Source organism: Mytilus trossulus, chromosome 5 (assembly GCF_036588685.1).
Source record: "Mytilus trossulus isolate FHL-02 chromosome 5, PNRI_Mtr1.1.1.hap1, whole genome shotgun sequence".
Taxonomy (NCBI): Eukaryota; Metazoa; Mollusca; class Bivalvia; order Mytilida; family Mytilidae; genus Mytilus; species Mytilus trossulus.
In genome coordinates, this window is record NC_086377.1 from 37,913,162 (window position 1) to 37,931,541 (window position 18,380).

At 33.8% G+C, this 18,380-nt stretch overlaps 1 protein-coding gene across 1 annotated transcript; it reads right to left on the reverse strand.

The window, feature by feature from the left end:
- Positions 1-1,488: 1,488 nt before the first annotated feature.
- On the reverse strand, positions 1,489-6,336 carry LOC134719628 (metalloproteinase inhibitor 3-like). Its single transcript, XM_063582615.1, has 5 exons — positions 6,128-6,336; positions 5,289-5,368; positions 4,591-4,702; positions 2,920-3,041; positions 1,489-1,650 (listed from the first exon to the last, which is right to left on the reverse strand). Exons 1-5 carry the CDS (start codon positions 6,240-6,242, stop codon positions 1,516-1,518), a joined length of 564 nt encoding a protein of 187 aa, XP_063438685.1. The 5' UTR covers positions 6,243-6,336; the 3' UTR covers positions 1,489-1,515.
- Between the last annotated feature and the right edge of the window lie 12,044 nt (positions 6,337-18,380).

Below are 18,380 nucleotides of genomic sequence, written 5' to 3' on the forward strand. Positions count from 1 at the left end.
ATTTTTAAATTCAAATAGGCATCTTTAATTTTTTTCATAACTTTTTCAAATCAAATTGGATTTTCATCAAATTATGCACCTATCTTAGATATATATTAAGCTTACTGAATCCCAGGTCATTTTGTTTTTGTTGTATTGCTGTCAAATCAAAGAATTAAATTAATCTAGGTAAAAAAAGCTAGAATTTGCAGTTCGGACAAAATAGAGATAGTACACCTTATTTTTTTTAATAATTTTTTCAAATTAACTTGGATTTTCCTCAAACGATACAGTAACCTTGGTGATGTACTAATCTTACTGAATCATAGGTTGTTATGAAGTTTGGTTGATTGCTGTCAAATTTAAGAATTAATTTAATCTAGGTTAAAAAAGCTAGGATTTGTAATTCAGACAAAAAGGAGATTGAACACGTTATTTATTTTAATAAATTTTTCCAAATTAACTTTGATTTTCATCAAACTATGCAGCGATCTTAGATATGCATTAAGCTTACTGAATCCCAGGTCATGTAATCATGTTTTTTTTTCTGAGATGACAAGGATGTAAAGTCCTTGTGAATTGGAACCCCGCAAGTATTTTTTTCTCATTCACGACCGTTTAAAATTAAGATATTTAGCTATCTTTGGGTATACATCCCTGCTCACTGGTGCCCATACGTTACATAAGCAATGATTGATCAAACATATACATTACAGTGTTAATCATATTCCATAATTATCAACAATAAATTTTGTATCAGTTTTACAATATAAACAATGAATATTCTCTTATTCTGGTAATATCTATTAAAGAAATTAGATATTTTTTTTGACAGAAAAAATCTTTTGTTATAATCTAGATAAATACTTTTAACACCAATATCGTACTCTTATTTAATTTTCTTCACGCTTTCCGACATTTTTTTATGCTATGATTGAATCACTGAATATCAAATGATAATCATTCAGAACTAATCAGTATATCATTCAACTATTTCCCAGGTTTATTAAATAGTACACACCCAACACACAGAATGACCATCTCAAAGCATGAAAATTTTAGAGACGTTCCGAGGGACATCGAGTGGCCTATAGACACTACCAAAACTCGCCAATATATAAGCGTGACTCAAGAATCTCTGTGTAGTGATATTTCTATATTTCACCATTGACTGAGCTTAACCATTTGTGTTGATTTAGAAGGTAGAGGAACATAGAATAAATGTGTGAATTTTCAAAGAAAGGATTTTTTCCCAACGAGAAGTCACATCACGAAAGGATTTTGGAGAAACAATTGCACATATAGCCCCAACAAACTCTATTTCCAATGGCATTCAACACTTTTTGTCCTTCATTTCTGTGGACTTCTATTTCAGCAACCACCATATGCATTTTTAATATGTTATAGTTCTAGACATGCCAGGAAATGTTTACCTCTGGACGGTAGGCAAACTTACAAACAATCTATCGAATTTGTTTTCCAGAAAGTAACAATATAACTAACAAAGTGTTTAAACGAAATATTTTAATAGCTTCTTTAACAACCTTGCCACTTGCATCTACCGTATCCATTCCTGCTACATATACTATGATAGGAGCAGCCTGGAGGTGTATTTCTACATTGGTTTCTGGTTTGTGGGCTTGTTGGTGGAGGATCAAACGCAAATGGAATCTGAAAGTAAAACAATATGAAAGTTTCATCTCTACGAAATATTTAGTTTCAATAATTAAGTAATTATTGTGTGTCACCAATTCATAGCGAGCTGTAGAGGAACCAGGCATGGAGATATGTAAAGCAATTACATAGAAAACCTTTGCCTTTGTTGCTGAAAAAACCCACCCGAAAATGTTAATTACTTTCGAATTAAAAAAATGAAATCAATGTTGATCATACAAAATTTGTGTCTGAAGTAACAAGGTCTTGTAAAACCTTTACCGTGAAATAATGATTGCTAAGAATTTGCTGTACGCTTCATCAGCACAACAAAGCTTCACACCAGCAAGAGCCTTGCAAATATTTGTAAAAAAAGACAGTTTTAAAATTCAGACAAAAGGTCTTTCAACTTACGAAAAATTAAGTTTAAAGCACAGTTACTTATTTAAATATACCTTTTACCCATAAAAGTTTATTAATCATGATTTGGAATTTTCGTCAGATTTTCGGAATCCTCTCCTTTTTTCCATTTGAATGCCTTAACAAAATTGCCAGTTGACTCAAATTTTCTTTTTTTTAATTCCATTACATGTATCATTATAAGTCATATGTAAAAGTCTTATAAAATCGTTGTCATTTTTTAATAGTTTTTGAGAACTCTAACTTGTCATTGATAAAGGTTCCAGTCTGTCTTGTATTACAACTCCAGTTAGAGGGAAACAAAATAGTGCATTTTTTTCTGAATTTCTTTCTGTACTATTTTTTTCTGTTTGATTATAGGTTAATCTGCCATCTTTTGGGGATATCAATCCAAAGAAGTGGAAGGATATCATGTTAACTGGAAGTGGTGCGGCCTAGTAAAAATGGCAAACAGAAAGTAGAAAAAATGTTCAGAGTTACGTAAATTTTTATTCTTCTTTTAATTTCAAATATCAGCAGTTTTGCATGTTAAGCTATGGAGCAGGCAATTTCAAGACTGTAACCTAAAACTACAAAATATCAAGAGAGAACGTTTTCCCACCAAAATTAAAATGACTTTTATCTCAAAAACAGTCAAATTGACCTAAATGTTTTTTTTCTCTTTTTGTTACTTTATTAATTCCCTATCAATGTATATTAATTGTGTGAAAAAATTGTTCTTTTGAACTAAATAGCAAATAACGAACTTCCTTAAAAACTTCCAGTAAGACAGAGGCAAACATAAGTCCGTAATCAAATACATATTTATTTAGTCGTATCTGATCATTTGTGACACATGTCGTCACTTAAACAATAACAGAATCATACCTCACATCCACAATTATCTTTATATTTTCCAGCCAATCCTTGTAACAAGACCTGACTTGCTTTCTTGGCTTCAACCTGAAGTCCACACAAGTTATGGCTCATTTTTCCATTATACAGGTCAACTATAAAGTGAAAAATATACCAAACATTAAATGTACAAAGAATATGAATAATTGAAATTAAACTGTATCGATAAGTTCAACAATAAGTGTATGTTTGTGATCATATGTGTTTTTCATCAAATAAATCAGTGACAGAAAAAATTAAAGGCTGTTGTTGTAATGAATTACTAATACATTTATTCAACCAAATGATAAACTCATCATAAATACTAGGACTAAATTTTGTATGTACGCCAGACGCGCGCTTCGTGTACAAAAGACTCATAAACCCTTTAACCTTTCGGGCTTCTTTTACTTGAAGAGAAATTTTGAATTTTTGAAATACTAAGGCTTTTCTTCTTCAAGAATAGGTTACCTAAGCTATATTTGGTTCTCAATGATCTTCAATTTCGTACTTCAATTGGTCTTTTTAACTTTTCTGGTTTTGAGCGTCAGTGGTGAGTCTGTCTGACGTAAACATGAAATTTAATCCTCGTATCTATGAAAAGTTTATTCACAATATAATGTAAAACTTAACTGACTCGTTTCTAAACCAGAACCCTCACACGAACACTAGCTCTAAATTAACCATGAAACTATTCCTTTATCTTATATTTACCCCTAACTGTTTCATAATCTTAACAGTCAAAAGTCCTCATAAATATTTTATTTTCAGATAAGCTAATAAAATTTTTCACATGTAATTGATTTATCAATCTAATGCAATGTCGGTAGCCAATACAAGTATTGAGATAAAACATAGAAGAAGCTGAAAAAAAAGCCCGTGTCGCTCACCTTGATTTAAGTGCATATATAACAAAGGACACAGATGGATTCATGATAAAATAGTGTTTGCTGATAGTGATGTGTTTGTAGACCTTATTTTACTGAGTATTTATGCTGTCTATAGTTGTCTCTATCTCTATTGGACTTAGCTAAGTAGTCTAAAGAGGAAAACATGTTTTACAAATTTACAAAAAAGTTTACAAAATATGTGACAATTGTCAAAAATTGACTATAAAGGGCAATTACTCCTTCAGGGATCAATTGACCATTTTGATCAGGTTGACTTATTTGTAAATCTTATTATGCTGAACATTATTGTTGTTTCAGTTTATGTCTATCTATAATAATATTTAAGACTATAACCAAATACGCCAAATTTTACTTAACATTATCAATTCAGGGGCAGCAACCAAACAACGGGTTGTTTGATTCGTCTAGAAATTTCAGGGCAGATGGAGCTTGACCTGATTAAAATTTTTACTATAGTCAGATATGCTCTAAATGCTTTGAATTTAGAGATTTAAGCTAAAATATATTTTATCCCTATGTTATAACTTTAGCCATTGCGGCCACATTTTTTTAAAACTAGATACCCCAATGATGACTGTGGCCAAGTTTGGGTATATTTGGCACAGTAGTTGCAGAGGAGAAAATATTCGTAAACGTTAACGACGAACAACGGCGACGGACACCAAGAGTTGAGAAAAGCTCACTTGGCCCTTTAGGTAATATAAGATAATAATGATGCATGTTATGCTGTCGTTTATTGAGAACAATGTTTTACCTGATAAAATATAACTTGATCCTACAGTTAGAACCACAGGTCCACATGCTGCACTTGATTTCGGTGTCTCTAGGGTCTTTTTATCAGACAACTGATTATATTCCATCTTACCCTGTCATATATAAAATAATAACCAAATCATTTGAAAAAAAATATCAGTATTACAGTTCTTATATCCTTTAACATATTTTACAAATCTCTAAAAAAAACAATTAAGACGATTATATCCTATAACTCAAACTGAAAACAAATTTCCAAATTAGGCGAATTAAACAGTAAAATATTCTTACAAAAAGTAACTTTTGTGCATATTGTATAAATTCACTTTTGATAGCAAAACGAATAGTTTGCTCGTGTGTGAGATTAGTTTTTTTTATCAAAAAAACAATAGAGGTTGGAAAATATTAAATACTCACACAGAGAGAAATGTTGCAAAGGTCATGAAAATGGTCTGATCAATTTAATAATGTACAAAAAAAACAAGAGAACAAATCAAACCCTACCACAACCCATCTTCCTAAAATTTGAAAAATCACAACATAAATAAAAACTTTTTTTATTTATTTTTTTAATCTAAAACGAACTTTAAATGGATTTCCAATTGGAATGAACACTTGGTAACCGTTTTAAATCATGGCTCATCCCATGGACTTTCACATAAGATGCAGTTGACGATATCAATTATTGTTAACACTTACATAATAAAACTTTGTCACAGATATTTTATAGTTGGTGTTGAAGCCATCTGATGAGGACGAATCAATTTTAGCAACAACAACTGTAAAGAGGCAACAGGCAATTAATTGTTAATTTTATATTGATCGCTGAATTGCGAAGTTTTTAATGTTCAATATTTTCAATAGTAAAAATATAATCTGTTTTTTTAATTGTTCGCAAGATTATATTTTAATCATTATTTCGCCTCTGTTGAAGAATTCCATTGGTGTAAACCAAATACAATGAGCTATTGACAAGATGAAAAATTGTGCAAATAAGGTATATTTTTATGAGGGCAGTTCATATCCGAAATATCGATTTTTTGGTAATGTTTCCGATTTCTCAACTATTTGTTTCTTTTCCCCAGATCCTACTTTTGACCCAATTTACTGTAAACAATATTTGTTATTATTAATAATACAAGTATAATCATTAACACATCCACAATTGTCCCATTTCCGATATTTCGATCTTTTTGTAATGTTTTAACCCAAATCTTTCTTATATCCAACATCTCCATTTTTGTACGCCTTAATCCTAAATAAAACAACCCATGTAACCTATCTGTAAAACATAAAAAGACGGAGCTTTTCTGACCTGTTCAAACACACAAGTTTTAAAGCTGAACTTGTTTCGATAATTTTCTGTTTATGTCTTGTTCAATTATTATTACGTGGAATAATCTCGACAATGTACTCTACTTACTCTGTTATACGGTTTTAAATTTATGATTTTCTCAAATATTTGTCTTACTTTGAAATCATCCCTACATCATGTTGCAATATTTACGCAACGTCATTCCATTGATAAAAGGTCTTACCCAATTTAGAGTCGCAAATCACTTGTTGTGTATACTGTGCAGGACATCCACATTGTTCGGACACTGAAAATAACAAAATCAACAAAAAACATGACTGTATTATCCCGTTTCTCATTTTGAACGTATTATAGCTAACTGTCTGACAAACACTAAAATGTTAGATAATAAAATGTCGTATATATAATTATATATATTACCACCTGAAGCAATACACAGGTATATTAAAATCCAGCTGGTCTCAAATAAACAATGTTTGTTTGCATGGCAATGATTAATGCCATCATATTATACACAAACATTTGCTGAAAGAAAAATCCCTCTGGCAAAATTGTTGTTTATAAAAAAAAAAAGGAAACAGATGGTAGTTATTCTAAACGCAGTAGCTATTGAGGTATACATTTTATAATTTCCGTATTTAAACATTGTGTCGATTTAGCACAAAAATCAACAATTTATAACAAAATTTAAAAATTTCTTAAAGAAATAATAAATTTTGTTACTATTCTTGAAATCAAGATAACTTTTTTTTACATAATCCAGCTAACAAATGTTATCAATTATTGATTATCTGTCAGTTATGTAAAATTAAGGTCAGAGATGTTAAGCCATAATAAATTGTTATGCAGTAATGTTTAATGTTATATCCCACAGCTACTGCAGACGCAGCAGATGTAAGTATAAAATGCGTAAATGTAGCAGTGCAAAACAATTGATCAGTTGTATATTGTACATATATAACCAAACTTATGAATATTTTACATAAAATGCTAATATGATTTTATCAGCAGTAAATTGTAGTAACATGCGACACATTGTTATTGCAGCCAAGAGTACTCAATGAAATTTCTGAATCAAACCAAAAATTTAAGGCGAATTGTACGTTATTAACTCTAAAGATTTTTTTTATTCTACATGTAGATTCTGCTCGTAAAAAAACATCAGGAAAAAAATCAAAGCGCGGTAAGCGCTGAAGGCATTTAACCAAAAACCAAGGCAAACGTAATAATGAAAACTGTGGCAATTTTGCTTCAACATTAAACATTCATATATTGTACATTTATGTTTATCTAATGAATTATTGTTAAGGCAAATAATGCATGTGTTATCAAAGTTTTAAAAGCAACGCATATATCGATGTAGATTTTGTTATGTTGAGTCTGCAGACGTACAAGTTCGCAATGACTGCAGTTGTTCTAGTTGGTAGTTCACGTTAGTTTTAGTTGACTGTTCATATTACAAATTGACATAGTGCGAACATGTTACTGTAAAAGTATGAATAGACTGGTTTCCCTGGAAAGAAAACTAAGTTTGTGTGCTATATAGTACAAAAGTTATGAGACACAAATGTTCTCTACTTCAGGGTTCAAAGCTGAGGTCTGACTGACATGCCCATAGTAAATGTAATTGATTTGTTATATTGTCCCATACATAAATATGTATGGTTAAGTACTGTGGATCTGGACAGTTTTCAAGTTCTCAAACAGGATTGATTGATTGATTGTTGGTTGCTTAACGTCCAGTGGCAAATATTTCATGCATATTCAGGACGAGAACAAGTTCACAATAAATACAATAGGTAGGTTGATACAAAAGAGGCCATCTGGGATGATGGTCGGAGAAATTTGGACTGCCACCGGAAAAGGAGGGTATATTTGATAGGGACAGAAATTTAGCCTTGCAACAGGCCACCTACGGACCCCTCAGAGTTGTTGCAAGGGTTCTTAACGTGCAAAGAGCGTGGCATTCTCTTTACACGAGGCATCGGATTTAACGTCTCCCTTCTGACCGGACGTGACTGCGAACTTAATACATCCCGCACAGCCAAACGGACGCCCCACTTCGGCAAGCGTTTTACTGCCGGTCGGGAGAAGACCAAGTGACCATATTTCTATACCCCAGTCACCCTTGGGGATTCTCAAACAGGAAGGAGTAGGGTGATCTCAGGGACTTCCCCTATATTTCATTTGAAAACTTCGTTATATTGTCTAATACATGAGAATATATGGTTTAGGGGTGGTGATCTCATCGGTTTCCAAGTTTTCATACATAAGGGGGTAGGGTGACCCCAGGGACTCCCCCTACATTTCATTTAATTAGTTATATTGACCCATACACACTTATATATTGTTTAGGGATCGCGACCGTTCCCAAGTTCTCTAACAGGAAGGGTGTGGTGACCACAGGGACTCCACCTATATTTTATTTTATTTGCTATATTGTCCCATTCATGAGTATATATGGTTAAGGTAGATCACAAGTATATATTTTTTGAGACAGATTTTTTTTATAATTTGCCAAAGTGAAGATTTTCCTATGCTCTTTTAAAAAATGTAATAAAAAGTATGGGTCACCGTGCTAATTTTCAAGCAATGAGTCGTTAAAACTGCCAAAAATTGGTTAGTTTGTTCATGAAAAAACACATTAGTGAGCTTAAAAATAATTCTATGAGATAGAATTTTGAAATAAATTGTGAGAAGAAAGGTTTCAATATATTTTTTAAGAAAATAAAAAGAACTCATGGTGTCACCGAACTTGTTTTCTTGCTACAAGTAAAAAAAAAATCCCTATTTGTCCAGTAGAAATTTTATACTAAAAGAGTTATCTCCCCTTAAATGGCTCATTTGAAAAAAAATGATTTTAAAACCCCAAAAAAATATTATTGGTTAAAATATTTTGTATAATACGATTAATAAACAGGTTTTCTTCAAATAGAAAAAAACAGTCTAACTACTGAATTGCAAATCTGTCTCTAAATATGCATATTTAGGAAAATAACTAGACCGATTTTGTACTGTGATTGTACTATCTAAGATGGCGGTATACCATCAATCTACCTTAAGGGGTGAGCATCTTGACCATTTCCAAGTTGTCAAATAGGAGGGTGTACGGTGACCCCAGGGAATTCCCGTTTATTTTATTTGAATTGTTATATTGTCCCAAACATGGATAGATATGTTTAAGGGGTGGTGGGAATCTCAAGGGGTTTCAAATTCTCAAACAGGAGAGGGTGGTGAGATTAGGGACTCCCTCTGTATTTTATTTGATTTGTTATATTGTATCACATAGGAATGTATGGTTTAGGGATGGGGATCTCGACCGTTTTCAAATTAGAACAGGAGGGGTGGACTGACCCCCAGCGACTCCCCCTATATTTTATTAGATTTTTTATATTGTCACAAACATGAATATATAAGGTTCAGGGTTGGAGATTGCGACCGTCTCCTACTATATTTCATTTAATATATCATAGTTTCCCATACGTGAATATATATAGTTCACGGATGGGGTGGGGATCTCATCCGTTTCCTAGTTATTAAACAGGAGGGAGTGGTGTGACCACAGAGACTCCCCTATATTTCATTCGATTTTTAAAGTCCCATACATGAGTGTTTGTGATTGCGGGGGGAGGGGGTCTCGACCATTTCTAAGTTCTCAAACGGGAGGGGTGGGGCAACTCAAGGGACTCTTCCTATATTAAATTTGATTTATTATATTGTCCTATACTTGAATATACTTTTAGGGGTGGGGATCTCGACCGTTTCAAAGTTCCCAAAAAAGAGGGGTGGATTGACCCCAGGGACTTTTCCTATATTTCCTTTGATTAGTTATATTGCCCCATACTTGAAAAATTGTATATGGATTAGGGGTGGGGATTCTAACCGTTTCTAAGCTACTAAACCGGAGGTGGTTGTGTGACCCCATTAACTGCCCTCTATTTCATTTTATTATTTGTACAAATAAAGTCTCATGTTACCCCACTTCCATATTGAATAAGCGGTAATATGATTATTTCTGTTTCCAAACCGGTTCATTTTGGGGTCCTCTTCGCGGTCCGCGTTTCAACGATTTCGAATTTTTTTTGAGAAATTAAAGAGAATGATTTTGATATAAATAACTCAAGTGTCAAGTGTTGGGATTAATTAAAGATAAAAACAATATATTTAAATTGTCGGAAATTATGAGATTCATTTGTAATCGCTACGAATCATAAAAGCTCGACCGGTTTCGAAAGCTCTTTCATATAAATTTTATATTTTCCAACAACATACATTTATGTTATATGTTCTATATAAAGTATTATACCGTACAGCGCAAAAGTTGTGAGTTAGTAACCTAATTTCCTTATTATTGCAAATGCTCAAGCGTAATTGATTGATAAGGAAATAATCTACCTAAATTTAAGGACATTTCCCTATGCAAAAAAATTAATATGCAAATAAATATACTGCAAGTGAAAGATGGGCATATTTATCAAAGTTATTTACACCGGCATGTAAACATAACCGAATGATTTTGTTTATAATTATACACGTGTTGAAAGTATATTTGGTAAAACGTTTTTCATTGGTCGACTTAGAACTGACAATAGTATCTAATATTTCGTGCTATACTTGAAGTGTGAATTTTAAATATTGTCATTCGAAATTCGCTTTAGGTGCAGCAAAGTTGTGATCATGTGCTTAACCTGAATATGTCAGAGATAAAGGATGTCCAATGGCTAGAGGTGAGACCGAACATTTACATTCCAACTGATAATTCACAAAGTCGTGAAGTTATTATCGCTATTTTTTGCATTTTCCTTTGATCTTTTTTGTTATACTTTTTCATATCATGCTATTTACTTGAAAATTTCAGGGCAGATAGATCTTAACCTGATTAACAATTTCACCCCATGTCAGATTTGCTCTAAATGCTTTGCTGTTTGAGTTATAAGCCAAAAACTGCATTATACTCCCATGTTCTATTTTTAGCCATGGTGGCCATCTTGGTTTGGTTGGCCGGGTCACCCGACACAATTTTTAAACTAGATTACCCAATTATGATTGTGGCCAAGTTTGGTTTTATTTGGCCCAGTAGTTTCAGAGGAGAAGATTTTTCTAAAATATTACTAAGATTTACGAAAAATGGTTAAACATTGACTATAAAGGGCAATAACTCCTAAATTGGTCAACTGACCATTTCGGTCATGTAGACTTATTTGTAGATCTGACTTTGCTGAACATTATTGCTGTTTACAGTTTATCTCTATCTATAATGATATTCAAGATAATAACCAAAAACAGCAAAATTTCCTTAAAATTACCAATTCAGGGGCAGCAACCTAACAACAGAATGTCAGATTCATTTGAAAATTTCAGGGCAGATAGATTTTAACCTGATTAACAATTTCACCCCATGTCAGATTTGCTCTAAATGCTTTGGTGTTTGAGTAATAAGCCAAAAACTGCATTTTACCCCTATGTTCTATTTTTAGCCATGGCGGCCATCTTGGTTGGTTGGCCGGGTCAGCGAACACAATTTTTGAACTAGATACCCCAATGAAGATTGTGGCAAAGTTTGATTAATTTGGCCCAATAGTTCCAGAGGAGAGTTTTGTAAAAGTTAACGCCGGACGCAGGACGACGACGGACGACGGATGCCAAGTGATGAGAAAAGTTCACTTGGTGCTTTGGGCCAGGTGAGCTAAAAAAAGGGGGGTTCAGTAAGAAAAACATTAACAATATAAAAATCAACAAAAATCGTAACGACACAATTAATATTACACCACCAATCCAATCAAGGAAACAGAACCCAAAATAGAGAATACACCGAAAGACAATGAAAGTGGGAAATCCCAAGTTAATATCCAGGAACAGGCACCAGACAGCACCTCTCAATTGTTTCACAACATATTCTTGCTCAGCAAAATGAGGAAACATAAACACTGAAATCTATAAAAGTGTGACTGACAGATCCCGGAGATTGGGAACTTGTATTCAAGTAAAACAACCTCTACTTGATATTGACGAAATGCGTGTGTGACATGCAAAATTGGTTTAAGTCTATCCTTGTTTTGTTTTATTGACAGAAGTTGACATAAAAAATCGAAAGTTTAAAACAACTTTAATTTAAATCGGTGGATTTAGAAGTTTCATTCTTGTTGGATGAGCACGAGCATACATGTCAATGATTTTGGAAAAGTCAAGTGCAATATCTTTATGAATATAAAGAAAGAGATCATTCATTCGATCTTCTGTTGTTATTGATCTTAGTTTGGTTTTGACCTGTTTGAAGGATGAATGGCGCATCAACAGCTATCTCCATATCATTGCAATATTTGGATAGAACCTGTCGTTTGTAACTCTCAATGTCTCCTCTATCGATTCAGGTAGGCTTTTGTTTGCATTTTCTGTAATCTTAGTTCTCCTTTAAGGGCAGACGGACTTGTTATGTCATCCTCAAAGAATTTTTCTACGGTGCTTATCTTTTCATCTGTCAAAAGATCTAAATTTGAAGGCAGAAGACACAGCGAGAATGCAGAGGTTTCGTTTGCATGCGAAAAGCGGCTTTCAAACTCTGTTATTAGATGATCTTTATATGGAATAAAAAGACAACGGAGCCAATATTCCATGGGTGTACTGGCCGGCGTATTGTTTCTTAATGATTGTCTACCACATTTCCGGGGTATAATAAACTCTGTTCCTGTAATCCTGTCTATTTCATTTGCCTTAGTCCATACATCTTTACATTCTTCTTCACATTATCTTCATATATTTTAAGTCAGCTCTCACCACAGTTATCTTTTAAAAATAATGTCTTTTGTTGGATCTTGTAACAGTTTGCTTAAATTTCTGAGATACTAGTAACCTGACAAACGGTGGTTTGTTGATAGAGGTAGTATCCATGCTGTTGATGATATTTGTGTAAGCAAACCATTTGCTTCAGTAACTGATTTTGCATCCCATGAACCTTTTCTTCGTGTTGAAATCGTTGTCGGACAACGAACAACTGCTTCGTAAATATGATACAAATGCTCCAAAGACGTATGGCGCTCTACCCATCTAGTCTTACAAAGAGTTTTTAATTTGTATCGATTGATCAATTCCTCCTGATTTTCCTGTCTTTTCTTTACGGCATCAGAGGATTCTTCCAAACAGTGTTGCATTTTCGGTAAATATTTGAAAATATACCAAGCTGCTTAGTGTTTTCCAACATAATCATCATTTCTGGAAGAAATGATTCTTTGATTTTTGTTGCACAACCCTTATGAATTCCTGTCATGTTTTTAGCGTTATCATAGGACTGTGACCTACAATTCATCATGTTAAGACCAAGCTCATTTATCCTCTCAATAATGTGGTCGGCAATGGCAGCACCAGTTGTCTCTTGGCACTCAACAAATTCTATCAATTTTTAAACTGGTGTTACTCCATTTACTAAATACCGCAATATAATACCTAACTAGTCTTTACTTCTAACATCTGTACACTCGGCAACTTGGATTCCAAAAAGTGGTCCGTGAGGTTGATTCTGTATTTGGTGTATAATCTCTGACTATAAATACTTCTTGATACAAACCAATAGTTCATTCTGGGATGTTTTAGATATAAAAGTAGCTGAAATATAGCATGTTGTTAAGTGTTCCGTTAACGTAGTATCGCCGAGATCGCTACAGAGTTTCAACAATCCTTTAAAATTATCAGTATTTTCAATCTATTTGTCTGGGTCAACGCTGTCCTTACCAGTTTCAATGTCAGCATCATCTCGGTAGCCCCTTAGCGCTATCCCGTGGCGACCGCAGAACTCAATGCATCAAGGAATCGGTTCTAAAACCTTCCTATTTTTCGCCACTTGCTCCTTCAACTTCTCATCTAAGATACAATCTATTCCCAATTCTCTTTTCTCATGACTTCAATACAATTGTTCATTTGTTCAGGTGAAGCTTTGTGATAGGCACTAACAGAATAGTTTTTATATCAGCAACTGTGTCGTTTCAGTTTTAAAAACCTGCACGACAACCAGATGTGTTTTCAAGTGGAAACAATGCATGGCAAACAGTATATGCCGTCATTTTCTATCGAATATGTAATGAACTTAAACTGTTCAAACCACTGATGTTGGCAGGAACGTTTGCGTTTACCACTTTTCTTGCTTGTGTCCTTAAACTCCTTTGATGGTTAAGCAAAATGTTCTGGTGGTATTCTGTTTTTTATTAGTGAATACGTTGTTGCATTGTCTACTGGTCTTGTGGTATTATGTAAGAATGTTTCAAGTTGAAAGAGGACACAGATTTAGGTGTAGTAATAGTGTCGTCCAAACTCTGACTTTCATGCAAGTTTACCTCTTCGAGCGGTTCATTTGTCTTTAAAGGTTTATCTGTCTCCAAAGGTTCATCTGTGGCCATGGACTTACTGATACTATTAGCTTGTGTGTAGTCTAAATTCCCATCTCTAGACCATAGCATATATATACTGTCGAACAGTTTAATAATATTGCTACATCTCGGTCTTATCATGCCGTTTAACAAAGGTCTTATTCCGTAATTACAATCTGGATAAACCATATATGCTAATTATTATTATTTGGCAAACTAGGCGGTACTATGGAAAGCGGCATAACTCTTTGCCCTTATTCGGGAGAAACGCAAATACCAAGTTATTCCTTCCCCTGATCATGTTATTTGATCTCAGAAGCACTTCAGTTGCAGTTAGAATTGGCAGAACAATTATATTACATTCTGCGTAATTTGTGTTTTAAATAATACGATTATAATGTGATTTCAAAAGGAAAAGGATTATCCTGTAGATAATTAGGTAACTTTCATTTGCGATTTGACATTGTAATTTATATGTCCGTAATTTATCGTAATTTGCATCTACCTGCTCGAGATTTCCAGAGTTTAACGAACATTGTATTCTAGTTTTATTGAATGGTTTTGATGAATTACTTTTCACTGAACGGTTCCTACATACGTACAAGAAAAAGTATCCAGAGAATATTGTATTAGTTCCCGTGAGTGATTTTGGTCAGCTGAAGCGCCAGAAAATAAAATTATCGTTTAATTAGAGAGACTGTATAATTTTACGATGAAAATTGTCGTAGTTGGTAGTTCACACGTTCGTAGAATGGGAACTTTGATTTATAAAAGACTACATTACATCATCTCAACCTGATGAACTGTGAGGTAAAATGTCTCAGGATCGGCGGCGGAAAATTTCAAAATTCAGATCATGTGCAAACTATTTTATCTTTCATAGAGAAAAATCGTTCTGAACATGTAATTGTTCACATTGGTGGTAACGATTTGAATATTTTAGAAGCCCATGAAGATACAACAGAGGAGAGGATGGTGTTCACTTTAACTTTGATGTTGGCTGCCAAAATATTTTCGAAATATAAGAGGGTCAATTATTAAAGCTATGAAATAGAAGAAAGTTATTAGCAGTTAAGTATTGGTCAGGTTTTTATTGATTTATTTATATTTTAAAAGCTATATTAAGTCCAAGGGAAATTCCCCATAAACATGCTTGTACAGAACAATGCGAGTCCATGTTCAATTTCTTTCAAAACTAATTAAAAATAACTATGTTAAAATTACGGTCTACAATCGGAGTGTCATATCCCAAGTTTGTATTATAACAGAAAACGTCATATTCCTTGAATACTTTCTCGCGTTGTTGCTTCAAATTGGGACCACACATAGGAGTAGAAGATAAAAAAAAACCAAACTCATAAGCTATACGGCTTGTAATCGAAAGTCATGATAGTTACAACACAGCTGCATCATCCATCAATTTTAACGGTCATCCAGACAGTCTGCTAAGGTTCATATTTTTTTTTAGATAAAACTATTTCACAACCTTAACCCGAACAAATTAAAACACAGCTGCATATTACATTTAATTCCAACGTTCATTCAGACAGTATAATAGGGTTCATAAAAACAACTTACATTAATAGACATGCATTACATAATTAATGAGAGAAATTTATTTTACAATCCTTATCATAGCAAATTAGGTGGGCAATTAAATACTGGCAACAGTACGGCGTATATTTACAGAACTTAAATCTTCTTGAGTTTTATTATAAGTGTAAAATTATACATGTAGACTTTTTCACCAAGAATCATTGTTATTACAATTCACATATTTATTAGTTAATAGTGCATATGACACACGTATGGAGCATAATTAACTTTTTATTTTATTTTTTCCTAAATTTTGTACTTGGATACATTGTGTACTTTAAACAGGTGTTGTGACACCTACATGAATATAGGAGGTTCTAGTACAAATGGCGCTTTGATGAGCCACTTAGATTAATAGTGTACTAGGATACATTTCTGTACTTTTAAACACAAACGCATCTCAATCTATGAGGCTCTAGTACATATGGTGATCTGATGAGCAATGCCCATATGGCATTTATATAGCTTTATTGTGCTTGAGTACATATTTGTATGCATGATGGGTGCCTATAACATTTAGATGAATTCTATGAGGCTCTAGTAGATATGGTGCTTTGATGAGCAATGTCCATATGCCATTTAGATAAATTTGTTGTGTTTGAGTACTTATTGTATCTAGTTTTGATTGCATATATCATTTAGATGAATTTGTGACGTTCAGATGGTGCTTTGATGGGCAGTGCTTATTAAAGTACTTATATCAATCAATTTTGTTGTGGTTGATAAAACATAAAATTTAGAATCAGTGCACACGGCATTTAAATGAATTTAAGGGTATAAAGTATATATGGTTGATAAAATATAATATTTAGAATCAGTGCACACGGCACTTAAATGAATTTAAGGGTATATAGTATATATTATGGTATAAGAGAGAGATGCAGATGGTATCAATATGTTCAAAATATTTTTTTGGCACTTATTTTGATATGGAAGTTCTATATCATGCATTCAATATATTTTGTGTTCTTTTTCCAGCAAACGTTTTATCAGAAATGCCATCCAAAGTACCTAAAAGAAGTAATCGTAAACGGAAAAGCACACAGAGGCTTGGAGAAGTAATGGAAAACATAGGCAGTTCAGATTTGGGAGTGGGTGCATCTATTGACAATCCTGTACCAAGCTCGTCAAATCCAAAATAATAATTCCGGCCAGTTGCCAGCTGATAATCCACATGTACAGTTCAATCCAATTGATCCAAATACGTACAATGATGACCAAATTCTGAGAATATTGATGGTCGCAACTCCAATTATCACCCAAACAGTATTTAAAATCCTCAAAAGCACTGGTGTTATTCAAGGCAGAGATGTCATCTCACGAGATCCAACTTTGATACCAACACACCAAGGTGTTAATCCCATTTGTCCTCCAAGGCAAGATGCATGTAATACAACAGAGATGACGACACCATCCCAGTCCCACTCAACAAATATTATTGATTACCAATCATCTGAGAGCAGTCATCCGTCCTGCTCAAATGTTATTACCAGAAGCGGTTAACAGTGTTTTATGCCAACTGAAGGATCACCGAGTCAACAGGTGGTGAACTATCTTCTACAGAGCACTCCAAACAAAGGAGTTATGAGGTCATGGTTTATCACGCCCACTGGCTTTGGGTGTGGAACAAAAACTGAAAGCTTATATTTGGTCTAACAAATACACTAATCTGGAGGATTTATTGAAATCCAAATCCAGAGTTGTTAAGTATGTCTCAGTAGAGAAGGACGATTGTTTAACATTTGTTAAATTTGGTAGTAGTAAGACATACATTGAGTCAATGGCACAGTGGCATGACGCTTTTTCGCATTTATGGAGCAATTTATTTTGAAAAATATCCTACTGAATCCCCGAAGCTGATGAAATATGCGGCTATCATTGCAAACTTGACAAAAAAATGGAATTGAGGCTGCATTTTTTATGATCAGGCATATAGGCAGTGGAGGGAATAAGAACCTTTGTACTTACCATGGGATGGAGTAAATAGGGAATTGTTCAATGAGGCGTTAGCTATGGGGCTTATTGGGAAACTCAATACCATGAAAGCCCTTTCTTACACAAAGCCTCACGGCCACAGCCCGTAAACAGAAAAGGTTTTGTTATGCTTTCAACAATGAATCAGGCTGCACGGCAAGAATTTGTAGATATGAGCACACCTGCCAGGTTTAAGATGGAGACCACAGCAGGAGGGATTGCCAACAATCCATACACGAGAACGCCGATTCTAACTCCACCAATAGAAAAATTTCCAATTAACTGTTATGTTACAAATGTAGATTTATGTCCAGTGCATGCGGCATGGGAATATTGCAAGATGAGGGGGATTCAAAATTGTTCTTTATTTTGTTTTATGGATGGTAAACCTATTCCTAGGCAGTATTTTACACACCAGTTACAACTTTCGTTACGATGGGCTGGATGTGACACCGCCGTGTATAAAGGACACATGTTTATGATTGGGGCAGCGAGTTCATCAGCTATGATGGGCATATCAAATGATATCATTCAGTTAATAGGAAGATG